The sequence below is a fragment of the Hydractinia symbiolongicarpus genome, chromosome 14, assembly GCF_029227915.1.
Source record: "Hydractinia symbiolongicarpus strain clone_291-10 chromosome 14, HSymV2.1, whole genome shotgun sequence".
Lineage (NCBI taxonomy): Eukaryota > Metazoa > Cnidaria > Hydrozoa > Anthoathecata > Hydractiniidae > Hydractinia > Hydractinia symbiolongicarpus.
The window spans coordinates 11,604,691-11,625,275 of record NC_079888.1 but is presented as its reverse complement, the minus strand read 5'-3'; the positions used below and the strand labels follow the sequence as shown (position 1 = coordinate 11,625,275).

General features: G+C 33.4%; 1 protein-coding gene across 3 annotated transcripts; it reads left to right on the top strand.

Moving 5' to 3' along the window:
• The first annotated feature begins 67 nt into the window (after positions 1 to 67).
• LOC130625285 (cAMP-dependent protein kinase type II regulatory subunit-like) lies at positions 68 to 18,247 on the top strand. 3 transcript variants are annotated; one of them, XM_057440341.1, is made up of 11 exons: positions 68 to 234; positions 14,418 to 14,506; positions 14,660 to 14,743; positions 14,982 to 15,134; positions 15,321 to 15,382; positions 15,568 to 15,661; positions 16,007 to 16,060; positions 16,248 to 16,322; positions 16,522 to 16,587; positions 16,903 to 17,029; positions 17,144 to 18,247. In XM_057440341.1, exons 1-11 carry the CDS (start codon positions 99 to 101, stop codon positions 17,269 to 17,271), a joined length of 1,068 nt encoding a protein of 355 aa, XP_057296324.1. In that variant the 5' UTR covers positions 68 to 98; the 3' UTR covers positions 17,272 to 18,247. The 3 variants fall into 3 exon arrangements, with proteins under 3 accessions (XP_057296324.1, XP_057296323.1, XP_057296325.1); XM_057440340.1 differs by lacking the exon at positions 68 to 234 and adding an exon at positions 2,405 to 2,803; XM_057440342.1 differs by lacking the exon at positions 68 to 234 and adding an exon at positions 13,358 to 14,171.
• Positions 18,248 to 20,585: the final 2,338 nt, after the last annotated feature.

Genomic DNA, 20,585 nt, shown 5'->3' with positions numbered 1-20,585 from the left:
AAAAGGTTTTTACATATATTCATGTATGTTTTCTTTCATGTTATGAGATGTAACTTCTATTTGTTGTGTTGTGATTTTATTAAATTCTGCTATATAAGATGCCTAGACAAATTATTTTACGTGTTGTGGATACACGAAATCAACCAAAAGTTACAGAAAAAATACAAGAAAAACCTATTGTTCGTTTTCAAGAACCAGATGAAAGTGGAGATGAAGATGACGATCTTCTCGAAGGTGTGTTGGTTTTCCTTTTTTTCTTGTTTTGAATGTTGAGCCCATTACTACCAAACTCGTTCGCAGGGCTCTTCTACGTCTATGATATGCTGACAAGCCGTTCCGTCAGCATTCAGACGTAGGCCAGCTTACACTGCATTTTATTTATTTGGCACACGTAGGTTCTATAAATGAGAGAAAGAAGTAACTATTTTTGAAAAAGTACTACATATAAAGAACCTTATTTTTTTTAAGAGTGTTTTTTACTTCGCTAATGGTGTTTTTTCTAAATTTCAGTAATTTTATCCCAACCACTTCTAATAAGTATGGCCTGTTGTTTATGTTTTTGTACAATGTTTTTTACCAGTGTCAGGTTTACCCAACTGTTATTTTAAATGTTAGAGAAGACCTTTTCCTGGGCAAACTTATAAATGTAATATTAAAGTATCGTGAAATTACACGCACTCTTACACCTCATCCTGTGAAGCATGTAGACGACAAGCCAGTTTAAAATACTTCTTTTTTTAAAAAAAGTCGATATTTCACGAATGAGAGAATTTAACGTTCAGGGATTTAACCCCTCTCCTCCAAAAGTTGGATTGACGTTAAGGTACACTTTTCGATTATAAGTCACTCCTGAGCTAGCTAAATACATGAAATACCTTGCAGCAATTGGGTATATATCGGAATAATTGTTGGGGCTCTTGCTTCATAGAATAAATAGAATAGATAGAATATACAAGCAAAGTGTGCTCCGGTTAAAAAATTTTTTGCCTTATAAAATTTACAGCATATAACGTCTGAACTCGCTTAGTCAAACTTTGGGGAAAGTTGGTTCAAAAAGTTAAAATGATTGAAGAAAACACTTAATGACTCCACCAATTTATTATCCCATGCTAAATACATTTCATTAAAACTTTTACGTCAAAAAAGCAAAGGGGCTATTACTATTAAAGTTAGCTACTAAGTCAAAGTTCTGAAATAAATTTTTATGTGATAAACCGTTAAAAGTATTTTTAATAGTTAATATCGTGATCCTCAATCGCTCTAAGGTTCTCGAATTTTTAGCTTTTAAAGCATGTTTTCAATATAATAGCCTTGTTCGAGTGCAAGTTTTCAACAAATGAAAGAAATTTTTTTAACTTATTTAAGAATAGGTTTTTGCACATATTGGAAGTGACTCAATAAAAAATCCTAAACAAGCCCTGGAGATAAACTTCCTCCAATGGATAAGGCTGTAGGTAATTGACATGCATAATTAAGCAAGCGCACGCCGCATGTGCAGTAGAAATTTGGCGCAGGTGGAAAGACAGCTGTATATAAAGAAAAGCGACTTAAGGGTCGGTTTTCCCTGGTAGATACGACGCAAAGCGCGCAACTCGTAAACAAGTGTTTATGGAACTAAAAGTTTTCACCACGTTTTTTTCTGAATCTATTTTTTGTCTTTATTTTACTTACTCATTTTGTAGACCGACTGTTGCTTATTATTGTTTGCGTTATTGAAGGATTCGAGTCTCATGTTGCTAATAAGATGTTTCTTATAAAAAGCGTGCACTACAATACGATTAGCAATGAAGAGAAAAATGTCTTTCAATTGTACATCACATTGAGTTGTAAGGTCTTCAGTATCTTTTATGTGGCTTACCTCCAGTGATTTATTTTGCCTATTATTTCCAGTAGGGCTACCAAAAAACAGTGCTTAACAACTCCTGTTTAGTGTACCCAAATGACATTTCTCTATCGTATTAAAACATACGGAGCGCTTGACACTGCAGGGTAACAACAAAGCTGCTCGTAGAGTTCGTTTGACATTTATGTTGTGCGTTGATGTATGTTGATAAACCGACTGTGTTGTACAGGGCCGACGAATTGATTTTGAAAGCGAATGGGGAAATATAGTGACGAAGGACATCCCCAATATGGTTAAGCCTGCGTGGGAAATTTTAAAGAAATTAAAGTTCTCCAGATCGACTAAAACTCTATTCAAATTTTAAATTTTTCTGTGTTAAAATAAAGAAAATAGAATATGCTTGAATAACCGAAAAAAGTGATTTAAAACTACAAACATTTTTTTAACAATTATGAACAACAAAAAGTGTAATCAGAGCCTTATTGTTCGAGAGATGGCGGTAAACTTTTATATGAGGCTATATTTTATTAGACATGCGCGAACTTTTTTCTGCCATCTTTGAAAATATCGCCAAAGACAGTTTTAATACGGACAGGTGCTACTTGCTTAGTATCGCTTAGTTTAGTTAGCTATGTGGTGTAGCAACGAATAAAACACAGAATAAATAGACAAACAATAATAAATTTAATGTTAGAAAGCTTGAGTACACAACTTTCATATTGGTTAAACAGAACGTTTTTAGAAGTATGGATATTCAAATACCACCCGGTTTAACAGAACTAATGCAAGATTTTACTGTCGCAGCTCTCAGGGAAAAGCCAAACGACATTGTAGAATTTGCAGCAGAATACTTTATAAAACTAAGAGACAGTAAAAAACAATATGGTGCAACTTCTCAATCAAAAGGTGTAAAGTTTGCAGGAGGTGGTGGTTCAGATGAAAGTAGTGATGAAGAACCAGGTTGGTTTAGTCACCAATAATTTTGTGCTGTCATTAGCATATACCGTCCATATTATATAATTATTTAAACAGCTCCTATAATGGTGACTCCACTCCCAGCATAACTTAAATGCCATTAAACAAGGCAAGTATTAGTGCAAAGTCAAGCCAAATGTGAATGATCCTAGTCCTGTGTTGTGATTTATGTCTCAATTCTGTGAGGTGTTTTTTAATGCGAGACCCATTGAAACTGGTTCTAACACCTGTGATTTTGTGGTCACAATTCTTGCCAACTTGCTGCAAAAATAGCTAGCTCGTACGAGATTTCAGAATACACTGAATCATAGTGCCGTGTTTTTCCTGCGCGCACAGAAATGGAGGTAATGTGTCTGCCTGGTCTGTTTACATTTTTACTTCCATTTCTGCGTGAGCATTACATAATCAATTAGATGCACGCGCAAGTAAATATCAGGACTGTGATTCCATGTATTAGGATAACATTTTTAATTTATATCTTGATTGGCCACTAAAACAATGATCGAGCATCTACTGGTATAGCGACTCTCTCAATCTTAACTTCCTTTTCTACATGTCCGAAATAGTATGCATGACTATACTGTCATTTTTATATTTATTGTTTATTTTTCAAATATGCTTTGTTTTCAAATTAAAAAAATCTTGAACCACGTGGCTTAAATAAAACTTCAAAATTCATTCAGAAAGTTCAGCTACATTTTAACAAAATTTATACAGAAAAAAGAATTATACCGCAGACTTGCTTTATCCGTGCTCTGTCGGCGTTTACCTCCGCATTAGTTAAGAACTGCATGGATGAATGTCTTGTGTTAAGGCCAATATCCACACAGAGAAAAAGTTCCGCCGACTGGACTGGATCAAACCAAAACAAAGCTTTGCACATGCTTATTGTTAGCTCATTACGCAATCAAAACTGGAAAATTGTTCGGTCTGAGAAGCCAGAAGAAAGTTGGAATGTTTTCAACTTTTTTTTTTGGTCCGCGGAGCGACTAGTATTTTTGACCAATAACAAGCTGCAAAAAATAATCAAGTGACATGAACAAACCACCGAAAGCAGCTAGTGCGTGGTTTTCATCCATATTAAATTGTTGTTATTGTTGTAGCAACGTAGAAATTAATTTTCACTCTTCAACGTACTGTAATAGAATGGAACAGGATGGAACAGATTTCTACATTATCCAGTCTGGTCCTCGGAACATTTCCTGTGTGTGGATATTGGCCTTAAGACCTGGTTACCAACGACGAAGGGGCCAGGCAAAAAAGATTTATGTTGACGTAGCAGCCTTCGAATTTCGCTTCGGCACTCGGCAATTGCCGAAGTATTAGCAGTTATAAGGCTTTCGCTTCGGCAATAATATTGCAGAAGAAAAACTCGATCGTCGACTGTTGTAGTTTCCCTTTTTTTATGAATATTCATATTATCCATACTCCTAGATTTCATCAAACAGAGATCGCCACAACGACACAAATAACTTTCCACTGCCCACTTCGAAAACGACGAAAAATAGAAAACGTATAGTCCCGATGCCCCCAGATATCGAATTCTCTTTTAAGGGAGAATGTTGTAAAACCCTTAAACGACGGTGTTGACAAACTTAATATCGGCCCCGTAGTTTTATTCAGTTCGGCCTGCGGTTCAAAATGGTGGAGTGACAAAGCAAGGTTGTATTATCGTTTCCAAGAAAAACAAAAACATCAGGATTAACTCAGTTGAATTTGTTGATGTTTGATACTCATCAAGGCTTGGCATCATATTTATATTTTTTTCATTTTAAAAAGTGCCGAAGAAAGTGAAAGTCTGCCGAGGCAATTGCCGAAGGTTTTCAGCGCTTTTGACCATTGTCTTCGGCATTTTTTCTGCCGAAGGACTGCCAAAGTGATTTTGAAAAATTGCAAAGTAACTTCTGCAATTATTTGCCGAAGCAAGTATATCTGAAATTCGAAGACTGACGTAGTTCCTTTAACTAAGTCAGGAGTCGGTGAATTAGCTAGGATGGTAAGGTTGGCTATGAATAGGCTTGATCGTGGATTAAAAGGACCAGGACTATTCAATAATTCTGAGATCTGAAAGTGTTCGACCAAGACGAAAATCTATTGGACGCTTTGTCTGACGAGTCTCCAAAAATTATTTCGAGGACTACCATTGCACGCTACAAAATGCATTTTTAGGTTGATTTTGAAAACTCATTTTTATTTTTCAGCCGTGTTATTAATCACACGCCTAAAACAATTTAGGCGTGTGCCAAGGCATGCGGGTGCAATCGGACGCATCTCCTGAAAAAGCCTGGAAATCATGTTAATTAGACATTGATGTAGATGGCATACCCCATCTATATCTGTTAAACAGGGAATAATACAGTATTTAAATCACATGTTTTTTTGTTAAAAAGTGAAAATTTAAAATCAGACTGGATTTCCTGCTTATCTCAGAAAAAAAATTAAATATTAAATTTTGGTGTTAATTAAGTAGTGTGTCTTTAAATATACCCATAACACAAGAAGAAAAAAAACACATTAGAAGGATTTACCAAGGCTAGCTGGGTAATATGTTTAGCATATGCTTAAAAAATTCCCCTTTCTAAGGCTGAATATTCTTATAAGCATTGTGCTTGTAAAAAAAAATTTGGAATTGGAAAAAACTAGAAAAAAGTCTCAACAGCATTTATTTTTGTCCTTATCAGTGCAATGTACAAAGGCAGTTGTAGCAGTATTGCTGAATGATATCATCAATTCCCTTAGCTATTAAATAAATATCCCCCCTTCCCACTTCAAGAAATTTGTCAGGTGTACATTCGTTTTATGTTTTTAAATATAATAGACAACACTCCATCTTGCTGATAGGTCTATGATGCAAGTAAAAGCACATGTGTAGCTTTTACATATAATTTTTAGAAGTTTCTGTAATTCTAATAATTAGGTACAAACTTGGTAGACTTTTCAATATCTTGCAATTGTGCACAACAGTTGAGGATATATAAGCAAATTTTAAGCTGTAAGGTACCAAGGAAGTTGGTTCAGTAATAATTAAAGCAGAAATCTATATGTCTTTATGAAGACATTTTTAAAGATGTTGATCTGAATTAGTTGAAGTATATGTTTCTAAAAATAAAAAATATAATAGTACAGAGCAAAATAACTGCCAGTCCACAGTCACTGACTGCCGAAAGTTGACATTTGACTTGATGATCAAGACAACGCTCATAAAATTTTAGCACCCAATGGCAAAACATAACCAAGAACTCTAGCAAATAGACAATCGGTGTTTGCATGAAGCTCCAACTGGATCATTTAAACTGTTTCATAACACTGTAAAAAAAGCTACCCAATTTAGGGGTAACATAAAATATCACATTTTATGTAGTAAATTAAACTTTAGATTTACTTAATTTCAGTAGAATTTAGTAGACGAAATGTGTCTGTGTTTTTTGCAAGGAATTCGTACTGTTACTTGACTATATTTCTCCTTAATAATTTTGATTTTTTTGTCTGCCAAAAAGATTTACCTGAATAAAATATTTCTTTTAAGTGATGATGGTGATACGATAACTCATGAAAATGGAAAAAAATCAAAAAACTATATAGGTCTAGCAATATGCAGCATAAAGAGAGTTGTTTTAGAGCTTTACTAGCTACTTAAAAAGAATTGTTCTAAATATTGAATAATTCTTAAAGATCATTGAACTAAAATCCTTGGAAAACTTGTACGGGAATAAAAAAGTAAATTAATTTTAAGGAGCAGTGAAACATCTGTCCTGTTGATTTATTTTAGGATATCCAGGGTCTATTTGCGACAAGTGATAAAATTGCACAGGTTTTTATTGTTTTTATTCCAGCAAAAAACACGTTACTTGTGAAATGAACTGTTGAAAAACTACTGATAAAATTGAGTAAATTATCATTCAACTTTCACAAAGAAAGTCAGATTGGACACAAACATTAAGCAATTTTCTATATGTCACTTAAAATGTGAGAAACAATATTTTAATTTCATTATATTTCAAGCCATATGCTGCATATACTGATGTGATTGCACAAAGGTGGCAACAAGGTGAGAACAGATGAATTATTTATACTGCTTTTACTTTCAAGTTTAATATTTTAAATAACATTGCATTACAAGAGCGAGTAGAAAATGTGTTGAAGTGTACTCACGAATCATAACATTCTTGTGATCTGATCCAGTGAAGTATTTTACTCATGTTTTCCCTGTCTTGGACACTGTTTTTGTTTTTGTTTTTGAAGAACCTTTATCACAACAAAAGATTAACAGTTATTATAAGTAAGAATATATTAAATAGAAAAACAAACAAAATTGTACTTGCACAAATTCTTTGCATTTTTCTAACACCTAGCTGCTGTTATGGATTACCATTTACTTTTTCACTGTTTTTTACCCTAATTGTCAGATAGGATGTACCCGTCGGATTAAGAAATATATAATCATGGGAATAAAAACAAAAGTAGATTTATGTTTATAAAAGCTGGAAACACCAGTTACACTGTGCAAAAATAAAATTCTTAACCATGGTCAAATTTATGACAAGCATTATAGATTTTTGTTGGGGTTTAATCCAGATTTTTTAAAGAGCATTACTGAAAGTGGTTTAATTTGAAGTTTTCTCATATTTTGTATGTCTCAAGAAAAATATTATATTTTGGCTAAGCAATTAGGACAAAGTGTGCTTGTGGTGTACACATAATGGTTCCTCTAAATATAAGTAGCATGGCAGCTTAAAGTTGGTTGGATTGTCCTTAATCAGCCCTTTTTAATAAGCATAATGAGGCTCAGATTGCTCCGACAGTTGATTCACCATGCCTCTCCCAAAACCAGACAATACATTTAGCCTATGTATTTCCAGCTTAGATACCTTATCCAACAAGCATAAATAGATAGGAGCTATAGAGGAAAAATATTCAAGAGACTAAAAGGATTTTGTCCTATTTTTTGCAAAAAGTGGTCTTTACTTGAACTGTAAAAACTTTTTGTCTATTAATATATCCTAGCTGTATTTGAGTATCTTAGAAAGAGGATCAGTTTTCTGATCATACATCATGTATAAAAATTAAAAATGGCTAATATTGCGCAATAAAATAATGAATAAAATGATTATATATACAAGTTTGGTCTGCATTTTATACTTTTTGTTTTTCAATTATCTCAAGACAGTAGGCACCTTATGAAATTGACGGCATTAAGTTCTGTGACGGCGTAACAAAATGATCAATGGTCTTGGAGGATAGAGGTTCCGCATTAGTTGACGGTCATTACGATCATTTGAAATTTGAAATTTGAACAACGGTGGGAAAAATGTAAACAAATATGGCTCCCCGGAGATATTTTCGTGAAGCTATTTTATTTGCTTACAGTGATAACTTAATTGATGAAGATACATGCATTTTACTATATGATATGAACAGAACAAAAAACTATGACCTTCCGTACTGGAATTACGAATGATTCGACTTGCATTCTATGAGCAATGATGAATGTAGAACTGAGTTTAGATTTTGGAAGAATGACTTGTATATTTTGACAGAAGCTCTTCAAATCCCCAACGAAATAAAATGTTACAATGGGCTCAAGGTGTCTGGAATGGAAGCTCTCTGTATTTTTTTTGAAGAGGTTTGCATACCCATGCAGATATAGTGATATCATGAATAGATTTGGTCGCCGAACACCTCAACTTTCAATGATATCTAATTTTATTGTTGATCATGTGTATCAAAATTTCTCACATCTCGTCACTACATTAAATCAACCGTGGCTCTCAAGTACAGAACTCTCAAGATTTGCAGATAGCATACATAGAAAAGGTGCACCACTTCAAAACTGTTGGGGTTTTGTGGATGGCACTGTTCGACCTATATGTAGACCACAAGAGAACCAAAGAGTTATGTATAATGGTCACAAGCGAATTCACGCTATGAAGTTCCAGTCAGTTGTGGCTCCTAATGGAATCATAGCAAACTTATCTGGTCCATACGAGGGAAGAAAACATGACGCTGGTATGCTTCCAGAGTCAGGCTTGCTTAATCAATTACAAATTTATAGCGTCTCGCCTGCTGGAAATACACTTTGCATTTATGGGGACCCTGCATATCCTTTGAGAGTTCATCTTCAAGCCCCATACGTAATGCAGGTCTCAATCAGAACCAAAAATTATACAACAAAGCAATAAGTCAAGTGTGCGTTTCTGTGTAATGGGTGTTCGGTGATATTATAAACTACTTTGCTTTTTTGGAATACAAAAAGAATCTGAAAATTGGTCTTAGCTCCATTGGAAAAATATATATATGTTGTGCATTGATGAGAAATGCTCATAACATAAAGCAAAAATAAAGTTGTTTTTTTAATGTTTATTTTGTCAATTTATCTACTAAAGCTGCAAACAGTTGTGACTGTTGTTGTTGTTGGAATTGTAATTGTGTCATCATCAATTAATTGTGCTGTTGTGAAGCTGCTTGTTTATTTTGTGAAATTCTTTCCATACATTCAGCTAATACCTATACTGATCTGCCATAGGTTGCCGTTGTCCTGCAAGCTCCTGTTCTTAAATTTTTTAACTCTTCTCTACGTAACTCACGATCAGTTTCAGTTTTTATTTTTAAAAAACTTATTGTTTCAGTACCATTTGCTCGACACTTTAATGCAGCTTTTGGGCTTTCATCGTCAGATGTAGCATTTCTTTTTTTCGTTTCGCTGAAGGTTTCTAAACTTTTCTGACACATTTCTTCAGCAGATTTTCTTTCACTATCAGCATTTTCTGAACCAGTACTTTGGATAGATAAATCATTAAACTTATCGATAATATCTTGAATTGCAATTTCCAGATCTGTCAACTCAGGTGGTGAAATTCCACTAGCATTTTCTTCTTGCCTATTTTTTTTTTAAATGCATTCTCTAATACCGAGTACCTATCCCTGACAGCTCATTGATTCACTCTGGGATCATCGATATCATTTAATATATCTGCTATTTGGTCCCAGGCATTGCCACGCTTTGGCGTACCATGTTTATATTTATAAGGCACAGTTAGAATTTCTCGAATCAAGAGCTCATCGTGCTCTGGGGTCCATCCCATTGATGGCCTAAAATTATAAAACATATGTAGCTAGCTTTATGACTCAAACATGGAGTTTATATAGAGCTATAGGTCACTGATAGTCAAAGCAAAAAATAAGCTTGACACAGTGTTTTTGTGGAGGCATGATCAGAACAAAGTTTGAATGACTTTTTTTTAACTAGATATTTAAGCAATAAAATTGGTAGCTATTTAGGTATAAGCTGGGCACATCTGCTTGCTTTTGGTGAGGACAAATATAAAAACAAAAACAAACTTTTAGAAAAACAATATTTTCCCAGACTTGAAAGAACGTTGCTAAAACATTTCGAGATACTGATAAAATAATAGTGTGAATTAATATAGCAAATTTAAAGTATCTAAGTACTTACTGTCGTTTTTTCTTTTTGATTTTCTCCATTGCGAAGACGTTCTACACACAACCTCAAAATGTGCCTTTTCGCATCGGCGGGAAGACGAGAAAAGGTTTTACCCTGAGTCAGGCATGCGCAGTGAAACTTTTTTTTACTTAACTCCGTTGCACAGATATCCGCCGTCCATTTCGTAAGGTGCCTAGTTTAAATTACAGTGCTCACTTTAAGTGGTTACTTTAAGTGAAAAAATTTTCAGCACATTAGGTTGACCCCTATGTATAGCATATGACTTTTGTGTGTCAAAGGTCAATATAAGAAACCAATATGTGATCTAAAAGTTTTTTGCATGTAAGGAATCTTGTAATTAGAAATTTTATCTTTTATCATATGACTTGGATATTCTATTGACAATCTTTAATAATAGTTGTATTCTGTGTGTTTAAAATGGCTGCAGGTCGCTCCTGCATAGTAGATAACTTGCTGATGGACCAACCTGTGGATTTTTCACAAGTTAACGATTTAGTACAAGAATATTCTTTGTATTTCTTTTAATTCACTATCAATCTAAGTTTAGTTTATTTTCTTACTTATAAAGACATGTTGAATGCAAATTGTCAACATTTTACACTATATCTTCCGCACAAAACATTGTGGTTTTATTTAAAACTTCGAATTAAAACTGTTGGAAGCAGAAAAATGTATGCTATTTCCCAGAGCAATTTATCTGTAAATATTTTTATGGAGGACTTGTTTTTTTTTGTGGGTGGCACTTTTTAAGAAGTTTTTTTAACATCATAAATAACCTTATCTTCATGGGATAGTATTAGTTGTTACCATGGTAAAAAAGAAACAATAGTTTTTTTATGACAAAACCTTTATCTTCTTCTAACTGCTATGGGAATATCTATAGATGATTGAAGATGATCAAATTTAATCAAAGCGATCTGTTAATTGATTTTGTCTCTTTTAATTTGTGATTATTTATACAACTTATGTTGGATTATAAGGAAACTAAGTATATGAAAAAAATACTCCTACATTAAGCACATGTATAATTTGTACTTTCGCGTCTATGTCACTATTTTACCAGGAACTATCCCCAACCTTACTTTCCTCATTTCTTCAAAGATTAAAATTGAATTTTCTAGTTATTTTAGCTCTTTTATTGCAGATGTGAACACTGATGTGTCAAAGCAGATGGCTTGCACATAAAAATATAACAGGATGTATAAGTGTATTCTTTATTTTACTATTCATATTGTATCGTCTACGAGTAAAATATTTAATTTTTAATTAACCATAATTTGTTGGGATTTCTTAACTGTAGACTCTTTCTTTTATTACTTACAGTGCTACCCATCCACCCCTTTTAGTACCTTTTATTAAATTTACTGTAAGGTTGAATAAAACATCTTAGCATAATATGATGGAAGTGAAGAGCAATTAATATTTTCAAAGCATCTACTTAAAAGTTGTTGTGTTATTTTTTTGTGGTTGGGGGAGCTTTTTTTACAGTAGTATGTTAACTAACTTAGGACTCTCACATGAGATTCTCATAGGGAAATGATGTTGTTGCTTGAATTGTCATTTTTTTTCTTTGTGTTTATTTTGCCATAATCTCTTTCATGTTCTGTTAAACTACTCTTTACATTATTAACATTTTTTCAAACTGATTTCATTGTTTAATCTTCTAGAAAACAATTGTACCACTTAGAAAAACAGTGATAAGCAGAGTCTGTTTTGTTCAGATGAACTACAAAAAAACTGTCTGATGTTATTAGACAAAACGTCAAACGCTGACAGATAACTGTTTATACTTGATTTTTTTTATTAAAAGCCTTTTATAAGAAAGCTTTGTGTTGTTTGAACATGTTAGTTAAGTGAAGGTTGTTGAAATCGTAGCATTTTGCTTATAAAATAGCACAACCAATTACCAACTGAAATGGCGTGACATTTGACCTGGTTTTTTGTAATGTTGGTTGGATCGATAGTAATGTGGATGTACTTGTGGTTGTTTTATTTTTTTACTCTCTTTCTTGACTCTCTTTCTTAAAGAATTTTCTCATTTGAAATCAAGATTTATATGTTTTTTTTTTTTTTTTTTTTTTTTTTTGTATTTTGTCTTAGTGTTATTTATTTATGTTTTTGTGTTCCATTTTGTTATTTAAAAAATCTAAATACAAAGGTTTTCGTATTTTTAATAATAATTGCATCCCACTAGCATAGAAAGTTAAGAAACAATCAATCACAATTATATGATACAGGATGGTGGCAGCGGATATGTAATGGAGTTATTAGTGAACTTGCAAAATCACAAGTCATGACGTATAAATCAAATTAAAACTAATCATTTGAACCTTACTAGTGCAGGATTCAATTCTGAAATGAATGACACATGTGTAGGACCACAAATTACTTTCTAATTAAATTGATCAAGCTTGACATCTTTGTTGGTTGTTGTTAAAAAAATCGATGTGATTTAGTCTTTTTTGCTTCTGTGTTTTATCAGACATTTGCAATATAAATGTTTTATCAGTGCAATCTATCAATTAAAAAGTCTTTGAATTATGTTATAGCAAGTTTTGTTTTCCATTTTTTTCAGATTTTTATAGTTAAAAAATCTGTTTAATTTTTCTTTTTTTTTTTTTTTGAATTTCCGCGCCCGAAGGCGTAGGAAATTCTTTAAAACCGTCGTTTTTTTCTTTCGGAGCATTTTTTGAGAAAAAATCGACCCTGGGATTTCACGTTGCTCCGTCACAGATATAAACTTCGTACCCAAGCTCCTTAACTACTGGGAAGTCTCGTATTGACGTTTCAGGCCAAAATTGGTTGTTTTCGAAAAAATTTGGCACAGTTAACAAAAAAAGTATGCTGAACATAATGGTGACATAATAATTTTGATTTTTGTCACCTAAATGTCATTTTAGGCCAAAATTGGTCCAAAAATTAGAACTACTTTATTTTCAACAAAATTTGGCACAGTTAACAAATAAAGTATGCTGAACATGATGGTGACATCAAAATTTTGGTTTTTTGCCACCTTAAATGCCATTTTAGGCCAAAATTGGTCCAAAAATTAAAACCACTTCATTTTCGGCTAAATTTGGCACAGTTAACAAATAAAGTATGCTGAAAATGATGATGGTACAAAAGTTTGATTTTTTGTCACCTAAATGTCATTTCAGGCCAAAATTTATCTAAAAATTAAAACTGCTTTATTTTCGACAAAAATTGACACAGTTAATAAAAAATCATGCTGAAAATGATGGTCACATCAAAATTTTGATTTTTTGTCAACTAATGCCGTTTAAGACCATAAACGTTTCAATCGCAAGACTTTCAACCATGAATGATAGGCTGTATTTTTGTTAGCAATTTCTTTTAAAATGTGAGTTTAATGGCACGTTTCGTTTTGTTTGCGTTTGTTGTAAGATATAATGTCACTGGTGTGCTTGATCTTAGAGGTTCATGCACCAAACCCCTTCGAATGTTTGGCACAATAACACAACGAATTAGCAGGTTTTCATCAAATATTTTGGTAGCGCGCGGAAATTCTTAGAGCCCCCAGGGCTTCTTGTTTTCTTTGATAAAAGCCTGGTTTCATTTTTTCTTCTTCTGACTATCTGGATTAACAAAACTGTGTTGGGTAAACATAACAGTGTGATGACATCATCTCTGGGTTTTACACCCACCCTGCGACTTTTGGAACTTTTTTTTTTTTCTTTTTGAATTCCTGTAAAGAAAAGTTCCTTTGTTGTTACTTATAAGTCTCTGTGGATCTTTGCTTTAAATGTGTACTTTCAATGTTTTGTTTTTTGTTAAAGTGTACATAAATTATAATAAATTATAACATAATAATCATGGGAAATGTTTCGCTAAAACGTTATTTTGAAGATGGGACGTTACCTTACTATGATCGTAAGTACGATTCACTGTGTTGTCTTTTGAGAGTGGTTTGTTAAGGGTGTTGGACATGATCCTTAATTACATGATAGAACACCTTCTAATGTAATAATGCAGCATTGCACTCTCTTAAAACTCAACACCATGTAACATAGCAGCAGTGATCAGCTGCTCTATAGTATTTATATTTACTTAATTAGAAAAGGTCTACTACCTGCAAAATTTTGTGGCTAAGCTAGTTATGTTACTTTTCTTTTTAAGAGCCACCAAAGAACCGATATGCTCGACGTCAATCCGTATGCGCTGAAGCTTATAATCCAGACGAGTCAGATGATGATGATGAACAAATGGTTAGTTAATGTATTTTTTTAATTATTGACTTGGTATTAATAAACTGTTAATTGAAACTAAACTAAATTATTCATCGTTTGTTGCAACTAAACTCTTGATTTATAATTTTTTCCTAATATTTCTAACTGGTTAAATTATTATTTTTTGCACAGGTCATCCATCCGAAAAGTGATGCACAAAGAAAACGTCTTAATGAGGCCGTAAAAAATATTTTATTATTCAAGAACTTAGATGCAGTAAGTAAAGCATTGATTTTTAAATCCAGTACCGTTTAACAAAAAATAAACGTGACGCAAACTTTATCAGGGGGACATAATATCCTCCTTGTGTGTCCATAAGAGCTCAATTCACAGTACTTGTAAAAGGGAAGTATTTTGAGCTTGTTTTTAAGATTTTCTTTAATATTATTAAGAATTTTTCTTATCCATACTGCCTATCCATCTTGGTAACCGTGGTTCGATTGTTTTTTTTCAGGAAGAACTTAACCAAGTATTGGATGCAATGTTTGAGCGCAAAACCACACCAGGTGAACACATCATTGATCAAGGTGATGATGGTGATAATTTTTACATCATCGACAGAGGAGTGTTCGATATTTACGTCAAGATAGACGGGAACAACAAAAAGGTATAGCCTATGTTACACACAGTGATTTTTGAACAGTCGGTCTAGAGTAGGGTCAAAATATGCTGACATTAACTCAGTCACAGCATTAAAGTGTTTAAAATATTAGCTGTGTTTTAGTTTACAGTGGCCACCCAAAAAAAACCTTTGTCATGTAACCATCCTAAATTGTGTCGTGTTTACTCTTAGGTCGGTGCGTACAACAATAAGGGAAGTTTTGGTGAATTAGCTCTTATGTACAACACTCCAAGGTATGTTGCACTTCAGTTGTTTCATTGAAAAACATTTAGAATGCATTTTATATGCACAGTGACATCTCAATCGACGATTTAACCTTTCTTCCAGCCAATGTTGCGTTTTAAAACCTTCTGCTGGTATGAGTAAAAACATATTTTCTTAAATTTGCACGTGAGTGTATTTTCCCTCTTTTTTCCAGAGCTGCAACAATCGTGGCTTCATCAGAAGGCATTATTTGGGCGTTGGATCGTGTCATTTTCAGAAAAATAGTTCTAAAAGCTGCTTACAACAGGGTAAGTACTCTCACCAGAAATATTTGAACTAGTATTTTTGAAATAAAATTTCCACGTAAAAACGCCAGTAAATTTCCACGTAAAAACGGAAAACCTGCAGATTTTGACTGTTATGAAAAGTGCTCTACACATTTTAGAAAGGACAAATCGATTAGGTCTTTTATTAACCCAAATTTTATAATTTTTTTTGACCAAAATAGATCTTGGTGGGTAAACCAAGGATTGTGCGAAAATTAGTATAAATAAGGAAAGTTTTTATTTTATTTATGTTTTATAGAGGTGTCTGCTGTAAAAAATATTTCTTTTGTTAAGGCTATAGTGCGAAATGTATTGCTATTATTATAGAGGAGGATGCACGAAGGACTGTTAGAAAAAGTTCCTATGCTGAAGCATTTGAACGTAAGTTGATGTACTGTTAATCTGTAATTATTTTCAGTCGTTACGCACGTCCTTTTTTTGTAATTTCTATTTCTGCTATTTTGAGGTTCATTTATACCGATGTTCTAAATAAATTATTTTAACGCTCTTTCGAATGTTTTGTAGTATGATACAGCGCGACTGTGATTCTTGTGTGTTTTAACTTCAGGAGTTCGAGCGAATGAATGTCGCCGATGCGTTAGAAACAAAAACCTTCGAAGATGGAGATCGCATCATAAAACAGGTGGGTGAATGTGTTGGCTGTTCACCTTTAATGAAGTTATTCTGCGATAGAGAAATAAAAATAAGCATACAAACAGATTACTTAGAAATTTATCAAAAATTTAGTTTAAGGGGTGATTTGTAGGTAGAAGTTTGATTATGCATCCTGGAGAGCCTGATTTGATATTTCGGACTAATTTTCTCTTTTTTTTTATGATCAGGGTGATGAAGCAGACTACATGTACTTTATCGAAAGGGGCGTAGCTGTTGTCAAAATGACAAGTCCAGTAAGTTAAACTTAAACCAGTATGTTGTGCTCGTTACTGGTTAGCTAGTGTGGTGTTAGTGTGTTCACGCGCGTAATAAAGTAAAAAAAAAATAAGACAAAAAGTTTGAAAAAGTATATCATGATTTCAGGAAACTTGGGGGTCGTACATACAATTTTTTTGTAGTCTAGTTTCATTGTATTTTTCCATGTGTAGCTAATGTAGTTTTTATTATGTATATCAAAAACAGGCAAAATACGTCACAAAGAATCCTCCTAAAAGACCAACGATTTTGGACTTTTTGACAGTTTATTATTACCTTGTTTTATTTTATAGAACACTGGTTCTAAAGAAGTTGAAATTACTCAGTTGCAAGAGGGTGGTTATTTTGGAGAACTTGCATTAGTAACACACAAACCACGTGCAGCTTCAGTTTACGCAGTTGGTGCTGTCAGATTAGCAGGTAAATAGAGATCGTACCCACTGATCGTTCGTTCGTTCGTTAATACTGAGTACTACTGACACTCTAACTTACCGCTTATGAAAAAGTGTATTATATCGCTTTTTTTTCTTCTAGCTCTAGATATTTTGGCGTTTGAAAGGTTACTTGGTTCGTGTATGGAAGTAATGAAACGAAACTTTACAGATTACGAAGAACAATTAAATAAACTTGGTTTAAGTAATCGAGATCTCAGGGGTAAATGAGATAACGAAACTTTACCATGGTAGCATAGTTTTTACTGTTCCTTTGAATTACACTTGCTTAAAGAAGCGCTGAGTTGGGCCGTATTTGTTCTGTTTTTTGGCAAGACAGTGGTTTCAAATGTACGAAAATTTAAAACCAAAAATTGGACTAAAATTTTGTTTTGTTAAAATGGCGTCTTATACTTGTATAAATGGCGCTCCTTAGTGTATGGGCAGTTAAAACTATACAAAGCCCCGTTGGAACAATATGTTGATGTATTCATGTAATGTTTACACCAATGTTGTGCTGCTGTTTCGATATAAAACGAGGCTGATTAGAAAGAGTTTAATTTTTAGAATGTTCACCTGTTTTTTGTTTTATATTTATTGTTGAACTGTATACAGCTATGTTTTATGGATGTTTTATTTCACGTTTACGGACCATGTTTTGTGTCAGTAAAATACTCGAATTTACAAAGTTCTATAAAGCTATATTAAAGTAAAAATTTTAACAAATTTTGAGGCAAAAACCAGCTTATATCTCGCGTGATTTCAAAGCTTATGACTTTTAAGACAATATGTGCAACCCGTTTGCTAAAAAATGAAAGTGGATAGAAAATTTCGCGTTTTTGCGCAAAAGGGGTCCCACGAACTCTAATCAACCGTAAATTTTGATTCGCAAATTTTGATTTGCTTTATAAGCCGGGATATTAAAGTTTTTTTTGTTTAGTTCCCCTGTGCCTTCTTCTGTTCTACTGCAACAAGTATGTTATTCAGAATAATTGTGTAAAATATATTCGCACATAACTGGTCCATAAAAAACCTGATAGGTGCTTCAGTTCCAGCTCAAATTTTGTGACTCGGTCGCTCCCAACTTAAGTTGTCGTCTAAAAAGGTTTTTAGTAAAAGTTAAAGCGTTGTATATAAAACTTCTATGTAGATAATACAATTTTTGTTCATGGCTTGTATTAGTTAATGAAAACCAAGAAAAACCTCACTGTATTGTTTTTTTGTTTGAAGTTAGAGACAATGCTTGTCCTCAAACCCACTCCACTACTTTTTGACGGTTAAGATGCCGCTTCATTTCCAGTGGGAACATAATGTTGATATGGTACATTAATCTTATCTTAGCAACCATGATCATTTTGTTTGTCACTTGCATATCGCCCTAAAAAATATAACATTTAAAATTTAGCAACATTTTAAGAATGCGTACTTCAGAAGCCGAATTTTTTTCGTGTGCACATACATCAGAGTGGTCGGTGCCTGTGCAATTTTAAACAAGACGTATGATATACGTAAACAACCTCGCGAATAAAGTTTACAAAAAGCTGTTAATCAGATTGTGATTTCTGTTACGAAGTTAGAAACGACATATGCTATTCAGATAGGCTATATTTTAAACGGAGACTTCCTCGAATTTGAAGCCCAGAAAAGGAATGCAGAAAGTTGGTTGTCTTCGTTTCTCTCTTACGTAATGTTGTGGAAATTTTGCAGACTACTTTCCAGGCATTTGGGAGACCTTAAGTCTGCTTACATTCACCTTTGTAAAGTTTGATGGAGACACTTTTATTTTACCAGTTAGTTAAAAAATGCTTTTGAACACTTATCTTATATAACAGCAAAAAAAAAAAAGAAGTAAAAATAATTACCAAGATGAGATTCGAACACACGACTACTCCCGTTTCGGTGCTCAGAGAGGCAAAAACTTCCATTCTTGTGGGACACATTTGCGTTTTAATACAAGCTCACGAGCTTGTAAAAACTTTGGAAAATTGATTTAGTCGTGAAGAGCCTGAAAAACAAGAACTTTGTTTTGGTAATCGAAGTTAAGCTTCCCAAAAAACAAATTTCCAGCCTATATCTATGAAATGATCCAATTAGGTTATGATCCAATATCTCTTGATCGGTACAAATCAAGTGTTAAACTACTCAACAAAGGTTACCTGTATTTTAATGACCAAACGAGGTATGAGTAGCGCATGCCCTTTGCTTTCCTTTTATTATTGCTTATTCTAGGATTATAGCAAATTATCACACTGAGATAATTTGGGCTATCGTATTGTCGTCGGAAAACCCATTTAGTCAGTGTTTTCGAGAGATTGTGTTGAAGTTTTATATGCTTGTCATTGTTATGGTCTGGCTGAAAGTAAAGTTCGGTTGAGGTGTTAGAAAATAGCTCTTACAAAAGTCTTTATTGTTCATATAATGTCTCTTAATTGACTGTCTAGGTGAGCAGAGCTACTTCCAGAACGGTACTGTACTGTAGTGTTTTTTTGTTGGGGCATTCTAGCCTGTAATGAGCAAGTGGCTTGTGTGATGCCTTCAACAAAATCACCCTACATTTAAGGTTGACTTGCCATTCATCCCAGATGAAGATATAGATATTGTCATTGAGCCAAGCTGCAAGCCAGATAGTATCAGTGATGATGACGCTGACAGTGTTGATGATACCGACAACATTGACGATACAGATAATATTGATGATTATGACAATGTTCATGATGTAGATAATGCTGTGGATCCAAACAATGTTGATTTAAGCGTGAATAATAAAAGCCGAGAAATATCTACATCATAGCAATATAATATAATATAATAGCATTTGATCACACTTATGGACACCACCCATGCCACGATTATATTCACAAATTAAGTGTGGTTTGATGATGGTTATCGTTTGAAATTTTCTACAGCATTGTTATAATGAATAGCATGTTGAGGCCGCAAAGTATTTGGATTGGTTATTAGGGAAAATCAAGCCTCGTGGTTGGTCTGTTTCACGTAAGCGATAAAAACGGGTTCTGCCGGATGCGAAATAAAGCTGCAGGGCAGCGGGGATATTCCGTGTGTCTCGCTACTTGCAATGCCAAGTTGTGAAGAGACAGACGGAATACGGCTATTATTATGGAGATCAAATTTACGGATGATGATATTTTTGGGCTTGAAAAAAATTATAGTGAAATTGTTATTGTGAGAGCATATTTAGCAAGTTTTTTACCCAATCTAGGTTACAATCTTAAATTTCTCTAACCCCTCAAAAGATTGAATTTAGCATTCATTCTTTTTTAAAGATACCAGCCCTCCAGGTGAGGTCAGTCATCACAAATTGGGAAAACACTTAAATGACTTTGTTAAAATTTTGTCGTGTTAAAAAAACAATCATTCAATACGATTTTAATTTTTTTAAACCAAATATTTACAAAAAATATGGAAAATTAGATAATAATAATTTTATTAATTCTGAAACTTCAAAAATGATTGAAGACTGAAATAGAGCTCAAGTTTTTATTTATCTGTAGTACTTGTATTTAAGGTAAAGCAGTTCATCAAAA